The 18,462-nt window shown below is 37.1% G+C and overlaps 1 protein-coding gene across 2 annotated transcripts in view; it reads left to right on the top strand.

Moving 5' to 3' along the window:
- Window positions 1-5,610: 5,610 nt before the first annotated feature.
- LOC112056452 (RNA-binding protein fusilli) overlaps window positions 5,611-18,462 on the top strand; it is a 126,638-nt gene continuing 113,786 nt past the window's right edge. Inside the window, exon 1 of one of the 2 annotated variants that reach the window (XM_052885185.1) lies at window positions 5,611-6,288. In XM_052885185.1, the coding sequence (XP_052741145.1) occupies window positions 6,160-6,288 (129 nt within the window). In that variant the 5' untranslated portion in view covers window positions 5,611-6,159. The remainder of the gene's footprint in view (window positions 6,289-18,462) is intronic. The other variant, XM_052885188.1, reaches the window with a different exon arrangement.

Here is an 18,462-nt window from a genome sequence, read left to right on the forward strand (position 1 = left end):
TTGTCTCTATGTTCTTGAGATATGTCATGGTGCGCATCTTAGACCTTTTAGAGCCGATTTAGAAAATATAAAATTGTCCCGAGGTGAATAGCATCCAGAACTATTGAAAACAGAACTTGTTGTGCGGGCCTCCGTGGCGCAGTGGAATGCGCGGTGGATTTACAAGACAGAGGTCCTGGGTTCGATTCCCGGCTGGGCCGATTAAAGTTTTCTTAATTAGTCCAGGTCTGGCTGGTGGGAGGCTAGTTACCACCCTATCGGCACAGACGTACCGCCAAGCGATTTAGCGTTCCGGTATACGATGTCGTGGGCCAAAATGTGCCGACGGGGTGTGCCGAAAGGCGTGTGGATTTTCCTCTTTGCTTCCATCTTAGATTGCATCATAACTTACCATCAGGTGACAATGTTGTCAAGGGCTAACTTGTAAAGGAATAATAAAAAAAAACAACAACCAACTGCGTCAAAGAGGTCGTGATTGCAAGCTCGCGTCGCAATGGGAACCCTTAACAATAAATGTTATTGTTATAAACGGTAAACAATGTTTATAATTAAACAATGCAAGATTATGAGAATACTGTGAGTTTTACAGTTTACTGTGGTTCTACGTAAAACAAATAAAATTCTTGTTGATTTTTTTTTGAAGAATTGACCGTGTTAGGTAACAAATTGCTTAGTTTAACATTTGCTCACTTGGTGTTGAATGATTGGTGATTGGTGTTATAAGATTGGTGATTGGTGTCATAAGATTGGCGATTGGTGTTATAAGACTGGTTATTGGTGTTATATTTTTTAGCTCAAGGTTAAACAAGGAAACCCGGATTATTTATTTACAGGAATGTGTAATGAAGGTAAGTAAGTACTGATACTCTAAGTACCTACCTTAGTGATGTGGTCAAGAGTGAGTAATAAGCAGGCAGTAATCCCTTAAAACGGCGCGGCGCGCTTTACAGTTTACTGTGATTCTACGTAAAAGAAATAAAATTCTTGTTAAATTATTTTTTGAAGAAATGATAGTGTTGGGTAAAAGATTGATTAATTTTACGTTTGCTCACTTAGTGTGTTATCGGTGTTTATAACGCCAATCACACACCAAGTGAGCAAATGTGTGAGTGAGTAATTGTTGATTGGTATCATAGGTTTGGTTATTGGTGTTATCAAACTGGTGATTTGCATAGTAAACAAAAGTAAACAATAGGTAGGTACCTAAATATTGTATTATACCTATTCAATGTCGAGTTGTGTGTTCAGGAACTGTAAAAACTGTATACCTACAGGTACTTACATAAAGGGGAATGGCCACCGGTCCATACAACGTCAGCCTAGGTATACCCCCGTTTATTAGGATATGGAGATGATAATTCTTAAAGAAAAATAGGTACCTACTTTTTTCTATCCCTCTTCTAGGGCAAATTTTTCGCCGGTGTACCAAAGTGGTGAAGTAACATTTGAAGCAGTAGTTTTTTTTTCTGTTATTAACAATCTTATCAAACGAGAAAACGAACAAACAAATCAATCACAAGTCTTTAAGAAAATATCGTAAAACTCAGCGATCATAGCTTGTCCCCGTTGTAGACAAATTAAAGATTAATTTAAAATGTCGTAAAATGTTGTAGCAAACTCTTTTTGTGATAGTAATGATTCCATAATTGAAGTAGAATTATCAAGATTTTTTTAGATATACGTAAACTGCCGGGTGGTTAGGGTAGGTCTGGACCAGGGATGGCCATTCCCCTTTAAATTTAAAATGGTATTAAGTAGGTAGGTAAATACAAAATTGTGCATGTGCACCTACGCTCAGTGGAGTAGGTAAATTCGGATCATGACTTTTTGCGGTGATTCTGTAGGCACCTTAGACCATTAATAACATAGTTAATAATGGTCTAAGGTAGGCACGTAACATAGGTATCTATAGTCTATAGTATTTAAAATATAGGTACTTAGATGAATTTCAGTTAGTACTTACCTAATAGTTTTCGTAGAAAATTGTTTTCAGTATTAATCTACCTACTAACTTTTTAATAGTACCTACTACCTACCTACCTACTACTAAATTTATATTATCCAAAATTATAATAATTACATTTTTATTTTGTAAATATCAAAAACCTAATTAATGATCAACTAAACTTCGTCTTAGCCTATTGCGCCCGCGCCGCCCCGAACTAGCTCGCCTCTGATTGGTCCGTTTCAGTAAATCCAAGATGGACGCCCACAACTCATTTGCTGAACAATAAACAATCCAGAGTGTGACCTATTTCTGCACATTCTTGTCAATCAATTTGTAACTCAATATGAATTACAAATAAGGCTGTAATTCGTTTGTTATGATTTGATATAATCAAATTGCTTTCAATTAGAACTGATTAGGTATTTAAATCTAAGCAAAATTGTACTACACTTACTTAAATTACAATAAGTATTCAATCTTACTAAGCCAATTAAAGTGTTCGTAAAAATCGTATACCTACGTATACCTAGTTTTCATAAGTTATGAAAGTAAGTATTTAGGTATATATAAATCTAAATCAATACGAGTATCTTTTAATTATTGTCGAATATTTATTACAATATAACCATAGATGTAATAAAAAGTCCAGATACCCGTCTGCTGAACTAAAGAGTGACGCAGACGCTCCCGAAGGATACCAGTTCGCATAGTTATATTATGTGGGTACACGCCGACACGCACGATGTACATACTTACTTACATTTAAGACGACAGACCGATCTTTAATTTCCTATAACTGGCAATACACTTTACACTCACACACATATACCTACTCGGCGCTATTATGGTGCATCAGTGAAAATTGCTCGACCCAGGACTCGAACCCAGGACCTCGTGATTCTAAGTGACATGGGCTAACTACAAGACCAACGAGGCACTTGACTATACTAAGTAGGTACGTCCGCTCTTAGCCCTCCTTAATCCGACCCTGGTGCAAAATCCGTTCTATAAACTACCTCCCTGCCGAATTTCATCTTTCTACGTCAAGGGCTTTTTGAGATTTCGTAAGTATTTAGTATAGAAGTAGATAGAATATATTATAGTTAACTTTATAGATGTTTTATGAAATAGGTAATACAAATAATAGGTACCTACTAATATATAAAATCTAAAAGGCATAGCAACTATCTACCTAATAAATTATATCTACTTAGTTAATTACAGAAATCAGATGTAAGTAAAACTACTTAATTATAATTATTATATTACTCAAAAAGTATTATGTACTTACTTAAATATTACTCAAGTCTGAATGTGTAAGCCCCAAGGTATTTGGGGATTTCATAATTTTGAAGGGTGCTTCCACATCTAGCGTGAAATCGACTACTGATACTACGGGACCCGATCGTGGGGTAAGGGGATTAAAAATACTAAGCTAGCCGCTAGATTACAGAGAAAAGAAGAAGAAGAAATACCACACAATATAAATCAAATTAAAAATTAAAAAAAGAATAATTAAAACTAAAAATTAGCATGCATAGGCGGCCTCATTAATATATTTTAAATTACGAGTAATACTTATATATCACTAACAGACAACCCCTGATAACAGGACTTGTAGAGAAAAAGCGGGAAAGTATAATATACTGGGAGGAAGGGAAGACTTGGATTTTTTACTCTTAGTAGTTAATCTATATCTTCTAGAGTCTAGGAAAAGCTCGCTGTTCTACTAGCTATATTAAAATATAGCACGTAATGTAAGTGCCTTTAATGAAAACCATTTCATAATTTTTTTCTATTTTTAAAAATCTTGGATTATTTTTGAAAACCATATTCATGAATTAGAATGCAACGTAACTAGCTACGAGCGCTCACTGAGGAGGAAAAAATTGTGAAAAATGGATCACGTAGTATGGGCAAGTTCTTTTACGTAAGATATGGTCGCCCCCTAAATACGTTAATTACAAAAGCGCTGCCACTCAGTTGATGTCTATTGTAGGGGTCAGGCGAGGAACACAGAAATTACAATAAATGTTTAATTTATCACTACTTTACTGTGAAAGGAATAATTACCTGAGTATGGTTTTTTATAAAGTTAAAGGTACTTATAAAATAGTAAGTAAAGTTTAGAATTCTCAACTTTACACTTCGACAGTTAACAGAAAATAAGGTTACTTACCTATTCTTTCTGGGCTTTAAAAATATTTTTTTTTTAGTGTTACATGAACAAGTTTAAAAAGTAGTACCTAGTACTATACCTATCTAACTAAGCAGTGAGTTGTAGCGCGTTTGCTTACTATTAGATCCATAATCACTCTTACCTCGAAGATGTTCAAATCAGATGGTGAACATACGGCATTCTACCCTTCTAATGCTTCGTGCATGCACAGATTAATCAACACGAATTAGAAATGTTGTAATAATAATCCCTTATACTTACAAGGGTATTATTTTCAAAACCTTTTTGAATTATTTTGTATGGAGAATACAGGTAGGTACTTACCTACTACTAGATAATCTTCATCTTCATCATCACCATCTTTATCACCATTAATAGTGATTAACAACCCATATTCAGCTCACTGTTGAGCACGAGTCTCGTCGTTATGCCATAGTCCCTGAAAATACGCCATCATACGCCCTAAAAATCTAAGGCAGAGGTCACATACACAGGGCTATCGCTTCATTTTAATGGGAGTGTCTGTTTAAAAGTAACTAAACACCATTATAGGAAAAGTTTTTTTTATTTATAATAAAAAAAAACAAGTAAACAACTCAAAGACAGTATAATATTAGGCAGGTAGGTACCTGCCTAGATATTTCATTTTCTGTGACAAATCATGCGTTTAACCCTCGGTCTGCAATCTCAATTCAATTGACCATCAACTGTTTCTTTGTTTTCTAAAGGCATTTTTGATAAACAAGCTATTTATTTCTTTAAATTAAAGACACTTGCTACGCTATCAAATTACTTTCTTTGGAAATAATTAAACTTCATCTTGACTGTAAAATTAATTAAGTAATTAATTACCTAATGAATTGAATCTTAAGATACCTACCTACTTAGGTACCTACATACGTAAGTCGATTTTAAATTTTAATTCGTTTTTAAATGCCTCCATAAATCCTTAAAACATTAGGAAACCTAATTAATGTGGTGTGAATTTATGTAAGAATTTAAAATGTATTTATCGGTGTATATTATAAATAAATATATAAATAAATAAATAACTAAAATTATGAAATGATTTATCTAGAAACCGCTGTCTATTGAATTTTTAATTTTCATTGAATTAACCACATAGTCACGAGTATAAACTCACAACCTAGTCGACTACAGCTTTCTCTATAATCCATGAACAAGGCCGTGCAACAACAAACGCAATGAATGAAGGGATATTGAATAAAATCATATTTAGATAAAAACCTTCACAAACAAAATTATCTATGACAGGTTAACAACATTAGAAAATAGTAAAACTTCAGAATACATCGCTGTTTTTAAATGAACTTAAGTAATAGAAAATAATGTTATGCAAGCGTTATACACGGTGAACGGCGTAAAGTTAGTGACGCGGCAGTCTGCTATCTCATCAATGATAATGTGCGGTTTGGCAACGTCGCCTCGCCTCACCTGGCGACTGGCGTTTACGTTTACCTGCGGCCTGCGCAGTGTCAACCAACGGGGGGCAAGCGACTGCCAGTCGATTTACCGTACCGAAAGACACGGAACGTGTCTCCAACTTTACTTTCAAACTCCCAAATACAGCTATTATATAAATATTTACCAAAAATCATCTATAAACAATATAAAAATTTCCAAGCAGTGATCACAAAGTGAAATCAGTTACTGAACGAAACCGCTCAAGCGTATCCGGGACTGTTTGAATTTCGAATTCGGCTACGTTCATCGACACGGGACACCTATCAAGTTTTGGAGTTTCGGACGCGAAGTCGTAACGCCGAATGGAATTAACGTTAGTTAATTCCAGATTTCCACTTACGGAAAGTCGCCTACGTCGTCAACATAGCGGTACCGTGCGAGGTATTAAGTAACCGTCGGGTTTTGTAAAGTTTGTGCAGTTTTCTCGTGGTTTTTGGACTCGGAACCGTGTGTATCCCGTTAGACATTAGTATGCGAGTGGACTGTTAGACTAGTGAGTGGAACTCGCCGAGTGGTTGTAGTGCGGTGGTCGGCAGTGTATGGCGCCATGATTAGCGGAGGCTGGGTGTGCGCTCTGCATGTCCGCACGGCGGGACTGGGGGGCGCCGCTTTAGGCTCCGACGAGGAGGAAGCGGTGTACCTCGCGTATGTTGTCATCGATGTTCTCACCAACCAGGTAACTAAACCTTTTGCAGCATTAGTTATTTAACTAGTATGGGCCAAGTAATACATACACAACTATTTCGTTTGTTGTGACTAACATTGATCTTTGAGCGCACAGATTCCCAAAGTTTTTTACATAGATAACGCATGGAATCGCAGGGTTGCTAAGAACACGTCTGACGAGCGTTGTGAAACGTATTACAACCTGCAGTATAACTGTCAAGTCTCGTGCCTGCAATTTCACTAGCAATAGTTGCCGGTGATCTACAGGCATTAGCCTTTTAGACAACAATGCTGCTAGATTTAGTCAGATAACGAATTCAGACAGAAAGAAAGAAAGATTTTTATTTGGCAAAACACAAAAAGTAGTACTTCTATAACATCCCTATTTTTGCGTGCCATGAGGTAGTGGCATAGCAATGTCCCCCCAATTAACGACACTGGTAAGGGGGGCAATTGCCCCGGGTGGTTTCCGTCGGGCGGGTAAAAAGGACGGCAATAAACGACACGATTTTGTCAACTAAAATAAAAAAAATCGAAATACCAAATTTACAAACCTCATTTAGGTAACTCATTACATCATGGGGCGATAAATACAGGCTACACCACTGTCAGTATCCTATTTGGCACTCATGTTTTTAATCGGACGACCACGCGTCTAGAGGCGAAAACAGTCAAGAGGAAATTATACAAAATAGGTTGCCAACTTACCTACCTAGAATATTGTAACTTCTATGTTTTAACTAGCAGGTGGTAGAAAAACGGAGTTTCATACAGTTTCCCCACCTATTCTTCCCCCTCCCTTAAAGTTTATCTCATGAGTCTGACTATCATACGCAAAAATAACTTTCACAATACAACTGGTAATCGATCCCAGTTATTATCAATGTAACCTGTAGGTACTGATAATAATCGTTATCTACGATTCTAATATCGCCCTTCGCTTTTTATTCAGAGGGAAACTTCAATAGTGAATATCCTAAAATTTATTTCAAAAATTAGTTGCTGTTGGAGTTTTTGTTTGGGCTTAAAAGACAGGTTTAAAAATGTTTGAGAACCTCTGGTAAAATGCCTATAATGTCTGGTGCGCCAGCCACATGATCAATTTTCCCGCAAGACACGCGCTTAGGGGTGTGTTTTGTTTTTTTTTCTTTAAAATTGGGTTAAGTACCTATAATTTGATAGATTAGATTACTGAATAAAAGTTATATTTCATTCTCTTATATTAATAGGTATACCTACCTATTTAAGTTTTCACATTTTCATATGTCCAGCTAACGCGCATTTCAATGTTTTTCTGTAAAGTAATAATGCTATGATTTACTATAATAACCTGCCACCTGGTATTTTTTTAATTTTGACTGATAAATATTTTTTTTACAACTTTGAGAGGCTCCCAACCCATCAACGGAATCGCAAGCTGACTGTTTTTAATTTATTTTTTTACAATCTAATAGAATGATAATGAACAATTTAAGATGGTTCAAAATAAAGTGTCAACTAGCCTATTCTTTTGTGAACTGTGCTTGATTCAAACCAAATTGGTATGTCTATTGCCAGAACAGCGGAAGTTGAAGCAAGACATAGTTACGATATGTGAACAGTTGCGAAACCAGATGATTTGCGAAAATGAACTGTTTTTATGGTGCGTATGAAAAATACAGGAAACGATGTCAAATTTCTAATAGATAGATTAGATTGGGTGGTTAAGATCTATAAGATTAATGGTCTTCATGATATATTTCTAACTATACCTATGTAGGTATTTGAATTACAAAATTTAGAAAAAAAAAACGAGTGCGTCTCGGTACGCTCGACAGAAGATAGAAGAAGATACCTAAACCTGCTGCCGTATGCGTAAGAGAAAGATAAACTAGACAGAGTTGCGTCGTAACGCATTACGTTACGAAGTGGCTTTTTTCTTTAACCTTTGATTACAATCTCACCTGATGGTAAGTGACGATGGAATCTAAGATGGAAGTGGGCTTACTTGTTAGGAGGAGGATTAAAATCCACACCCATTTCGGCTTCGTACTGGAACGCTAAATCCTTTGGCGGTACGTCTTTGTCAGTAGGGTGGTAACTAGCCACGGCCAAAGCCAGACCTGGACCAATTAAGAAAACTTCAATCAGTCCAGCCGGGGATCGAACCATTGACCTCCGTCTTGGAAATCCACCGCGCATACCACTGCGCCACGGAGGCCGACAAAAGGCACCCCTTATGAAGCTATCACTTCAAAAAGTCTATTGGCAACAATATATATACATTTTTAATGACAATCGTTCGGTCCCAGTAGATCAATTATTATTATTACTCCCAAAATAAACTACCTGACACTGTTTTATTCAAAAGCTACTTTATATTTCCGTGCCACTGAAAGCGAGGACTTAACATTAAGTAAAGTTAGTTAAGCCGCTGTAAGTAATGTTGTTAGTTGTTACTTCAAACCTGTTTCTTTTTCTTAACCAACAAAAAAATCCAACAGAAATATTCACGATTCGAGTTTATATTCCCTTATTATTTATCTGCGTCATCTTTACAGTCTGTAATTTTGATTTGAATACAAAGCTCGTTATTCATAATCACGTAGGTATACGTGGTTTTGTGAAATCATAAATATATAGAAGAGTAGGCACCTGACTACCTAGGTAGGTAGGTACTAGGTAGGTTTATAGGCATTCATCATATTCATTAAGAACCAAACTGCTGGAATGGCAACCCCACACTAGAAAACTCAGTGTTGGTCAACCCCCAATCAGGTGGACTACGGCATTAAGCGAGTCGCAAGGATTCGCTGGAAGCTGAGCATGATGCATGTCCATGTCCTGCAGTGGACGTCCATCGGCTGATATAATGATGATGACCCAAATAATTTTACCTGCTATATTTAGTTAGTGATACCTACCACATGCAAGTTTTTTTAATTTTCCGCGTTTTCAGGTAACACTTTCATTTCATCATCATCATTATCAACCCATATTCGGCTCACTGCTGAGCTCGAGCGTCCTCTTTATGAGAGGGTAAGGCCGATATACGGTTGTCAACATTTTTTCAGAAAAATATAGTATTTTTAAGATTTAGCTATAAAAAAGATATAGTACGCTTAAATAAAATATAGTATTCTATGGAATAAGCAAAAAATCGACATTAATTAATTTTTTTTGTGTGTGTGAGTGGTTTCCTCACGATGTTTTTCCTTCACCATTTGAAACATGTGCTATTTCATTTCTGTGACTATAGCTTGGCAACTTCGTTCGGAACACTCCCGATGGGCCGCGCGGGCCCGATGTAGCGATGAATGAAAAACCGACGACTGATATGCACCTCACTTCCCCGCACGCACGATTTCACACCCGCGCAGTCTCTCCCCTCCTCGCCCGCATATCATGGGAGTGTCGTCAACGAACTTGCCAGACTATAAGATCTGGTTGTCCGCGGGCGAGAGTCCGCAGTCGCTGTTACGCAGGCATTTTTTTCTCCGGCAGTAATCTGCTCGACGGTGAAAGTTTCATCAAACAACAAATTCCTTAACGTTTTTATTGGCAGTAGATCCAAATCATCAAGTTTAAATAAGCCATTTTTTTAGATTTTGATAGGTAGTTTAGTTCACAGTTTTCTGGCTGGTGGGAGGCTTCGGCCGTAGCTTGTTACCACCCTACCGACAAAGATGTACCGTCAAGCGATTTGGCGTTCCGATATGATGTGTAGAAACCGAAAAGGGTGTGGATTTTCTCCACCTAACAAAATAACCCGCTTTCATCTTAGACTGCATCATCACTTAACAATGTGAGATTGTAGTCAAGGGCTAACTTGTAAAGAATAATAAAAAAAATATTAGTTTACTGACTAAAATCTAAAAATTGGCTTCTTCTTTTATTACTCTAGACATTTCTTAGACTAAATATTAAATTAATATTAAGTCTAAGACACTTCTTAGAATATTTTTTTTTATAAAAACAGCGTCGCTTGGCTAAGGGAGGAGCTGATAATAATGATGATGATAAAACTCAGACTAAATACATAAGGACTAGTATCGCACCCAAATTCACGAACAAAATTTTCTGCCATTTTCCAAGGAAAACGAGCTTAGATTTCATACATATCTTATACTAAACTAGCAGTTTTTGTTCGTTTTTTACACCATTTAACTACACAAAAAGGTATTTTACGGAGGTTTTTAACCGACGGACACGATTTTAAACTATGAAACATCGATTCTATAGAGACAGTGTTTATAATCGCATAAGATCGTTGATCATATACATTGACAGAAAAATAATGTCTTGCGAGGCAGGTCTTTATCTAATTAGTCTGAGTGATAAAAAATCCCTCAAAAGCCGGAAACGTGTTGGCACAGCTTCGGGTGTTGCCATCAGTATGTACATACATTTATGTAGGTACAGGGTGTCCCGTAATTTATGGATAAAAGTTAAAATGCAAGTGGGAGATACACCAACTATTTATCTAAAACTAATTGGGTTACAGTGTTTTTCAGATAGCAGGGTGACAATCGCCTGTATGACGTTCATTATACGTACTATTATCGTGAATCGCGGCAAGCTTTCAAGAGTGAAATAAACTGTCACCCACACAATCCTACTTACATGAAACGAACTGTAGTTTTGAAAAAGTCCGTAGGGTGACCAAGTTATATTTTTTTCCGGATTTTTAATATTTTTCCATCTGGAATCAGTTTGTTAATGTCGTAGCTGCTGTAAGTAATTAATATTTTAGAGATCTGATCTGATTTGATTTGAAAAATTATTAAATATTGCAGATTAAAGTACCATACTATTTTTATAAATAATTATTTAATGTTTTAATTGTTTTAAAGATAATTATTTTTATTAAATTAAGATGACCCTTTTTAAAAATAATGTCCTATAAAAAATGTAAAAAATTAAAGTGGACCATTATTTTAAACGGTTTAATTATTCAGAAAGTATCAAATTAATCATAGAGAATTAATTAAAAATGTAAGGTGGTGTATATCAACAGTTGCGTTTATCCATTAATTACGGGACATCCTGTATAACAGCTAGTTTAATTTCTTAATAGCCGATGAACTACTCGCTCGTTTGTTATTATAGCTATAAATAAAAAAAATAAACCGATTTTAAAACTATTTCTAAGCGTACTGGATAAACTTTAAAAAGGTTAAAAATATTGACGGCACCAGAAACCGAATAACTAAGTACTAATTATCTCACTTTTAACTTTAATTACCACGTTTGTTTGTTTTAATTTTTTTTTGTAATATATATATTGCTAGCTGGTTTATTTTATATTATACAATTACAAAAAGCAGTTAGCCTTCCTTATAAACTTCCGTACTTATCTTAATATTTAAAAAAATATAATTTATTTAATTATTTATTGAATCAAACATAGATATACATTATATACCTACAATAAAAAATATTATTTAAACCATCATCATCATCATCATATCGGCCGATGAACGTCCACTGCAGGACATATACCTTTTGTAGGGACTTCCAAACATCACGATACTGAGCCATCTGAATCCAGCGAATCCCTGCGACTCGCTTGATGTCGTCAGTCCACCTGGTGGGGCGTCGACCAACACTGCGCTTACTAGTGCGGGGTCGCCATTCCAGCACTTTGGGACTCCATGTCTATCGGCTCTTCGAACTATGTGTCCCGCCCATTGCCACTTCAGCTTCGCAATTCGTTGAGCTATGTCGGTGACTTTGGTTCTTTTGCGGATCTCCTCATTTCTGATTCGATCACGCAGAGATACTCTTAACATAGCTCGTTCCACTGCTCGCTGTGTGACTCTGAGCGTTCTTATGAGACCCATAGCTAGCGTTCAAGTCTCGGATCCATCAGGTCTTCACTGGCAACACGCACTGTTCGAAGATTTTTGTCTTCAGGCACTGAGGAAATTATTTAAATACATATAATAAATACATTGTAAAATCTGCAACTTTTAGACAGAGCCCTGGTGTCGAATACGTAACGCCCGGTAAGAATTCCTACTAGGTATAGGTGTGGGCTGAGACAGGGTCCGCTGTCTGCCATTAGTTTGAGTTACAGCTTTCAGCATTATCAACCCATATTCGGCTCACTGCTGAGCTCGAGTCTCCTCTCAGAATGAGAAACACTGGCCCAATGCAGACTTCACACACGCAGAGAATTAGAACATTCTCTGGTATGCAGGTTTCCTTCACAGTTTGAAACACGTGATATTCAATTTCTTAAAATGCACATAACTGAAAAGTTAGAGGTACATGCTACTGACCGGATTCGAATCTACGTCCTCCGAATCGAAGGCAGAAGCCATATCCATATAACACATCTCTGTTCAGTTATAGCTTTACCGGGGAGTAACGCTGTAACTTTCGCCCTTTGGCGAATCCAAAGAGGTCAACGTTCGGTGAGGGACTAAACATCTCTCTAAGGTCCTTTAGGACTCCATGCAAGAGAGTCGTTGGAACAAAGCCATATTTGTGTAGCGATCATCATTCTGGAGCTTGACTTCCCAAAAATGTAGTGAAAGATTGCGAGAATGGAATAATACAAACGATATTCTTTATAATTTGCCTAAAAAAGCATAAAAACATGTCGATCTCTTTTGTAACAAAACAAATATTGGTGGTGTTGCAGCGTGCAAAGATATCACGTTTGCCGACGATAACACTGTTTGCCTTTACAATTAAATAGGTATAAGATATTCATTTGTATACTAAGATTACCATGTCTTAGGAAGTTGGTCGGAAATCCGGTTTTAAAGCGGAAACTAGGTACCTACATATTCATGTCCAAAGTGTGCCCGGGATCGGTGTTCTTTTATGAAAAAACTGCCAGATATCACATGGTTGATTGATAGGTACGAGTATTCGTAGCGTAGGAAGCTCTAATGATTCGGTTCACTCTCTCATTTCTGATATGCAGGGGATTTCAAAAGACTCGTGTCAATGCAGATATTTGGGAATGCCTCCATGATTAGGTATATGAAGAAGTGCACACTCATTGGAACCGAATATCTTCAATTCGTAGCTATTATAAGCAGAATTAACCATAATATTTCTTGAATGAAATTTTGCGTATTGCGTCGAACCAAAATCGAATGTCAATAAAAACACGCAAGTAAGCATAGCAAGATTTAATGATACCACCTTAAAAGCATTGCGCATCATCATAACGTACGATGTTGCCAGACGTCATAAAGTTTGAATCGGGGTATAATATCCGACGATTCGGATTCGATTCGAGTTTCCTAATTGTGATTTTTCTTTGATTTCGGTCAAATGCAGTATAGAAAGGTCCTAAAGATTAGCAACGTGGCAGAAATGTTATTTTATATGTCCTAGTTTTATGAAAAACATAGCCACCCTTGTTGTATCTCTTATCTGGTGTTTGACTTGTTAATTCATTTTTTATATGACACTTTCCAAAATAAAGTCATTAAACAATTGTGCTTAAATAATAAAATATTAAAATGTGTAGATGACACATGACAAGTGGCTCTTTTAAAATGATGTAGACTTTGACACCTATAAAGGATGTAGGTACGTCACGCACTTGTAAATCTATTTGTCTCAGTATAGACACGCATCACTTCTTCATCATCAATCATTATCACATAAGTTTACTGGTCATCATCATCATATCAGCCGATGGACGCTTACTGCAGGACATAGGCCTTTTGTAGGGACTTCGAAAAACATCACGATCCTGAGCCGCCTGCATCCAGCGAATCCCTGCGACTCGCTTGATGTCGTCAGTCCACCTGATGGGAGTACGATCAACACTGCGCTTTCTAGTGCGGGGTCGCCATTCCAGCACCTTGGGACTCCAACGTCCATCGGCTCTCTGAACAAGTTTACTGGTAGACTTGGGCATTTTCTAGGAGCTTATATACAACGGTATATAAGTTACAAGTATACCACGTACACTTAGATTGCATCATCACTTACCATCAGGTGAGATTGTAGTGATCAAGGGCTAAAGAATAAAAAATAACGGTTCTGAACCTATTCAACCAAGTCCAATATCGTCTGTCCACTTAATAAGGGGCGACCAACACTGCTGTTTCCGATGCGGGGTTTGGCATCCCAGCATCTTGGAACCCCAACATCCATCAGCCCTTCAAACTATATGCCCCACCCATTGCCACTTCAGCTATGTTCTAAGTTCAACGAGTCGTTGAACTTTGTCGGGAACTTTGGTTCTTCTGCGGATCCCATTTCTGATTCGATCACGCAAAGATACGTACTCCGAGCATAGCGAGATTTGACATAGTTTTAACACTTCCTAAAAACACAACTCGATATTGCAGATTGTTTAAATAATTTTCGTTGTTTAATAAACGAATAGAATAGAATATATTTTTATTTGTCCACACACAAGTAATAAAATAAAATAAACAGAATATACAAAAATCTGGTCGCGGACAAAAAAGGTATCCACCTCAGCACGATGCCACAGCGAGCTGTGGCACTGGTTTTCAGGTGAAACCTTGTGTGTTCACGACGACTAAATTAAATTAAGACAATTATGCACATTTGTCCGCCTCAGTTTTGATGCTCTAGTGCCCTATTTCTAGTGTAGGATATCGTTGGTTTAACCAGTATTAAATGTATTCTGTGGTTGGGTTGGGGTCTTTACTTTTTACATTTTTAGTCACCAAAATATTCGATGTTGATTGTCAATGTACATTTATAATACGGATTGACGTCGCCTGTGCGTACACCACTGGCGGACAACGCGAATAATAATGTAAGTCAAAATCGCCAGGTCATCGTGGATTACGCAGTCTCAACTTTTTATAGTCTCACCTACTAGTCTGTATGTGTTTTTATCGCTCAATAGCTGTTTGTTTACATATCTCAAGTAACTGTACGTGTTCAAAGTGGTCTACATAGAGTATCTGATCAGGGTATGCAACAATAAACGCTGATCAGAATGTTTCGGATTATACGACCCTTACGAGCAGTGCTAGCTTAGGATATGACCTCTGCCTCGGATTCCGGAAGGTGTGGGTTCGAATCCGGTCCAGGGCATGCACCGCTAACTTTTCAGTTGTGTGCATTTTAAGAAAATAAATTGTCTTAAACGGTGTAGGAAAAACATCGTGAGGAAACCTGCATACTTGAGAATTTTCTTAATTCTCTGTGTGTAAAGTCTGCCAATCCGCATTAGGCTAGCGTGCTGGACTAAGGCCTAACCCCTCTTATTCTTAGAGGAAACTCATGCTCAACAGTGAGCGGAATATGGGTTGATTATTATATTTCTCTTCAATGTGCATGTGTGCAATAGCTGCCACGATACGTCGACGGCTGTAAAAAAAAAAAGGTGGCGACGGCAGCAGTTGCCAACGTAGCGCTCGTGTAAAATAACCCTAACTGTACTAAGGCGTTGGTTTTCAAAGTGGTGTGCATAGAGTATCTGATCAGGCAGTGCTGTTTACTTCATACTATATCAAAAACTGCATTGTCAAATTCAAGTCATTTTAAACCTGGAGAAGTAATTTTCCATTTTGTATTATTTATTTTATACCTCTTGGAATATAGCAAATATAGGTACACGACTTTGCTACATAGGTAGAAGGTGACAAGGTGTCTATTGTCTGTGGATGTTGTTTGTTCAACCTGTCAATCTCGTACATTCAAGTAAAGTTTTTGTTTGTCGCCAATTACACCAACTCCAACAACTAAAACGTAATTCTTCATATTGGGGAGCCCGTTGCAATATTAAGAAACAGATATCCGTATATGAAGGATTGAGCAAGTAGCCCATTGGTTGCTTGCGTAACTGTACTTGTCAATAGGGTGAAGTTGTCAATTCGAAGTCACTCATGTAAATGCTACAGCCTTTCTTGATGAGTACTGTTTACCAACAAAGAAATTAGAAATGTAGGTAGAAAACGCATATCATTTCATAACTTATTTATTTTATTATGTACTAGTGGACCCGGTCAAGCTTCGCTTTGACTTATGTGCACTTCTTCCCTATCTCTACTCTCCCCCTGCCCTACCTCTCTCTACCCTTACCCTATCCCTACCCCTTGACTCTTAAACGTTTGTAAGGGAAATGGAAAACGGTTGTTTTTATGGTTTTCCCGGCAATTATTCTAGTTTTTCTCACCTTTTAGACCTTCTCTATACCTCCACGAACATTTCAAGACCAAGATGAGATAAATCCGCTCAGCCGTTCTCGAGTTTTAGCGAGACTAACGAACAGCAATTAATTTTTATATATATATATATAGATTTATTATGTATGGTTTGTATATAAAATGTTATATATTTTCATTTATTTTCATTAATTGTAGAACAAGTTAATTATAATTATTATTGGGTGTGAAATGACTAGATTTATACCCTCATTTTTAATTTGGTAAACAGTACTCATCTAGAAAGGCTGTAGGCATAAACACGACTTTACAGCGAGCCGCGTAAATTTACATTTGTTTCTAGGCATTTATTTTTATCAATAGCTATAACTCGGTTTTATTCAGTTGTATAATAGTCTGAAGTCTGAACAGTGAGACAAGACAAAAACATGGCTCCGTCTTATTCTAACAGCACAAGAAACCTTTTAGATACTTACACAATCATTTTCTAGTTAAGTATGCTAAGTTATTTTTTATGTGTTTTAAATGAAAACAATAGATAGGTTTAAAACAATTATGTAAATAATGCATTTTTTTTTGTCAACATTAATAATAATTATTAGTTATTAATGTCTAGTGCTACATCTATTATTTAATATCACAAAAAATTGGGATTCTGATTATTTACAGTTAAACACGAGGCATATTATCCTCATCCTCCTCTTGAGCCTCGATAGCCCAGTGGATCTGACCTCTGCCTCTGATTCCGGAGGGTGTGGGTTCGAATCCGGTCCGGGGCATGCACCTCCAACTTTTCAGTTATGTGCATTTTAAGAAATTAAATATCACGTGTCTCAATCGGTGAAGGAAAACATCGTGAGGAAACCTGCATACCAGAGAATTATCTTAATTCTCTGCGTGTGTAAAGTCTGCCAATCTGCATTGGGCCAGCGTGGTGGACTATTGTCCTACTCCCTCTCATTCTGAGAGGAGACTTGAGCTCAGCAGTGAGCCGAATATGGGTTGATGACGACGACGATATTATCCTCTCGGCGGTTACATAGTGACTTGACATCGTTGCAACAACGTTGAGACCGTTATTTTGAAATAGCAATGATTTTCCACTTAGGGTTGAGCTTATTATCTGCTCACTCTTTCAACTAGCTTTGCCAGGTGTCCGGATAAAGATGGACATAGCCGGACATTTTGATTGCGTGTCCGGCTAAAATAAACGGTGTCCGGCTTGTCCGGCTTTCGTTAAGCTTATTACATTTTCATTTTTAATACGATTACCTACGTCTCCGACGTCGTCTGGTGTGCGCCACGTTCAAGAGACCATGACTGACTATAGACTGATTTGGCATCAGATTTTGTTTATTATTTCACTAGAATTAAAAATTAAGATGATAATCAAAAAAGCTTGAATTTACAAATAGAGACAAAATCCCTAATAATGTGGGGTGCGCCTTAGTCCGAGAAGAGACCACAACAAACACAGATTATGATTGACATCTAATTGAGATTGTCATCACAAACAAATATCACATACATAAATAAATATACCTTTTCTTTTGTTGCACTATCCCGCATTTAATGAAATTATTTCCTTTATCCAAACGTAGTCTGGCAGATATTGCTATAAGCAATAAGACCGCCTTTGCACATACTTGTTTTCTATGTTTTATTGTTGTTTTTGTTTTGTGCAATAAAATATAAAGAAAATAAAATACAATGCCCGCCAATCCACATTGGAGCGTATGGTGGGTATTTACTCCAAAACCCCTTAAATGAGAAAGAATAGACCTCCATTAAAGTAGCCTGATTATTATTGACCCTGAATAGACGAATTTGTGTGATCATCACTTAAGTATATAGGTAATGTATGTACACCGAACATTGTTTAAGGCCACGTCGAAGTAACTTGTTAATTTGTCTTAGTAAATAAATGTTTTTCACATAACAACGCTAGACTACTGAATTAGCGGCTTTTGGGCACAGAACATAATACTTTTTGCTAACAAACCATATTCGGCTCACTGTTGAGCACGAGTATCTTCTCAGAATGAGGGGTTAGGCCTTAGTCTACCATGCTGGCCCAATGCCGG

This window comes from Bicyclus anynana, chromosome 2 (assembly GCF_947172395.1).
Source record: "Bicyclus anynana chromosome 2, ilBicAnyn1.1, whole genome shotgun sequence".
In the NCBI taxonomy this organism is placed as follows: Eukaryota; Metazoa; Arthropoda; class Insecta; order Lepidoptera; family Nymphalidae; genus Bicyclus; species Bicyclus anynana.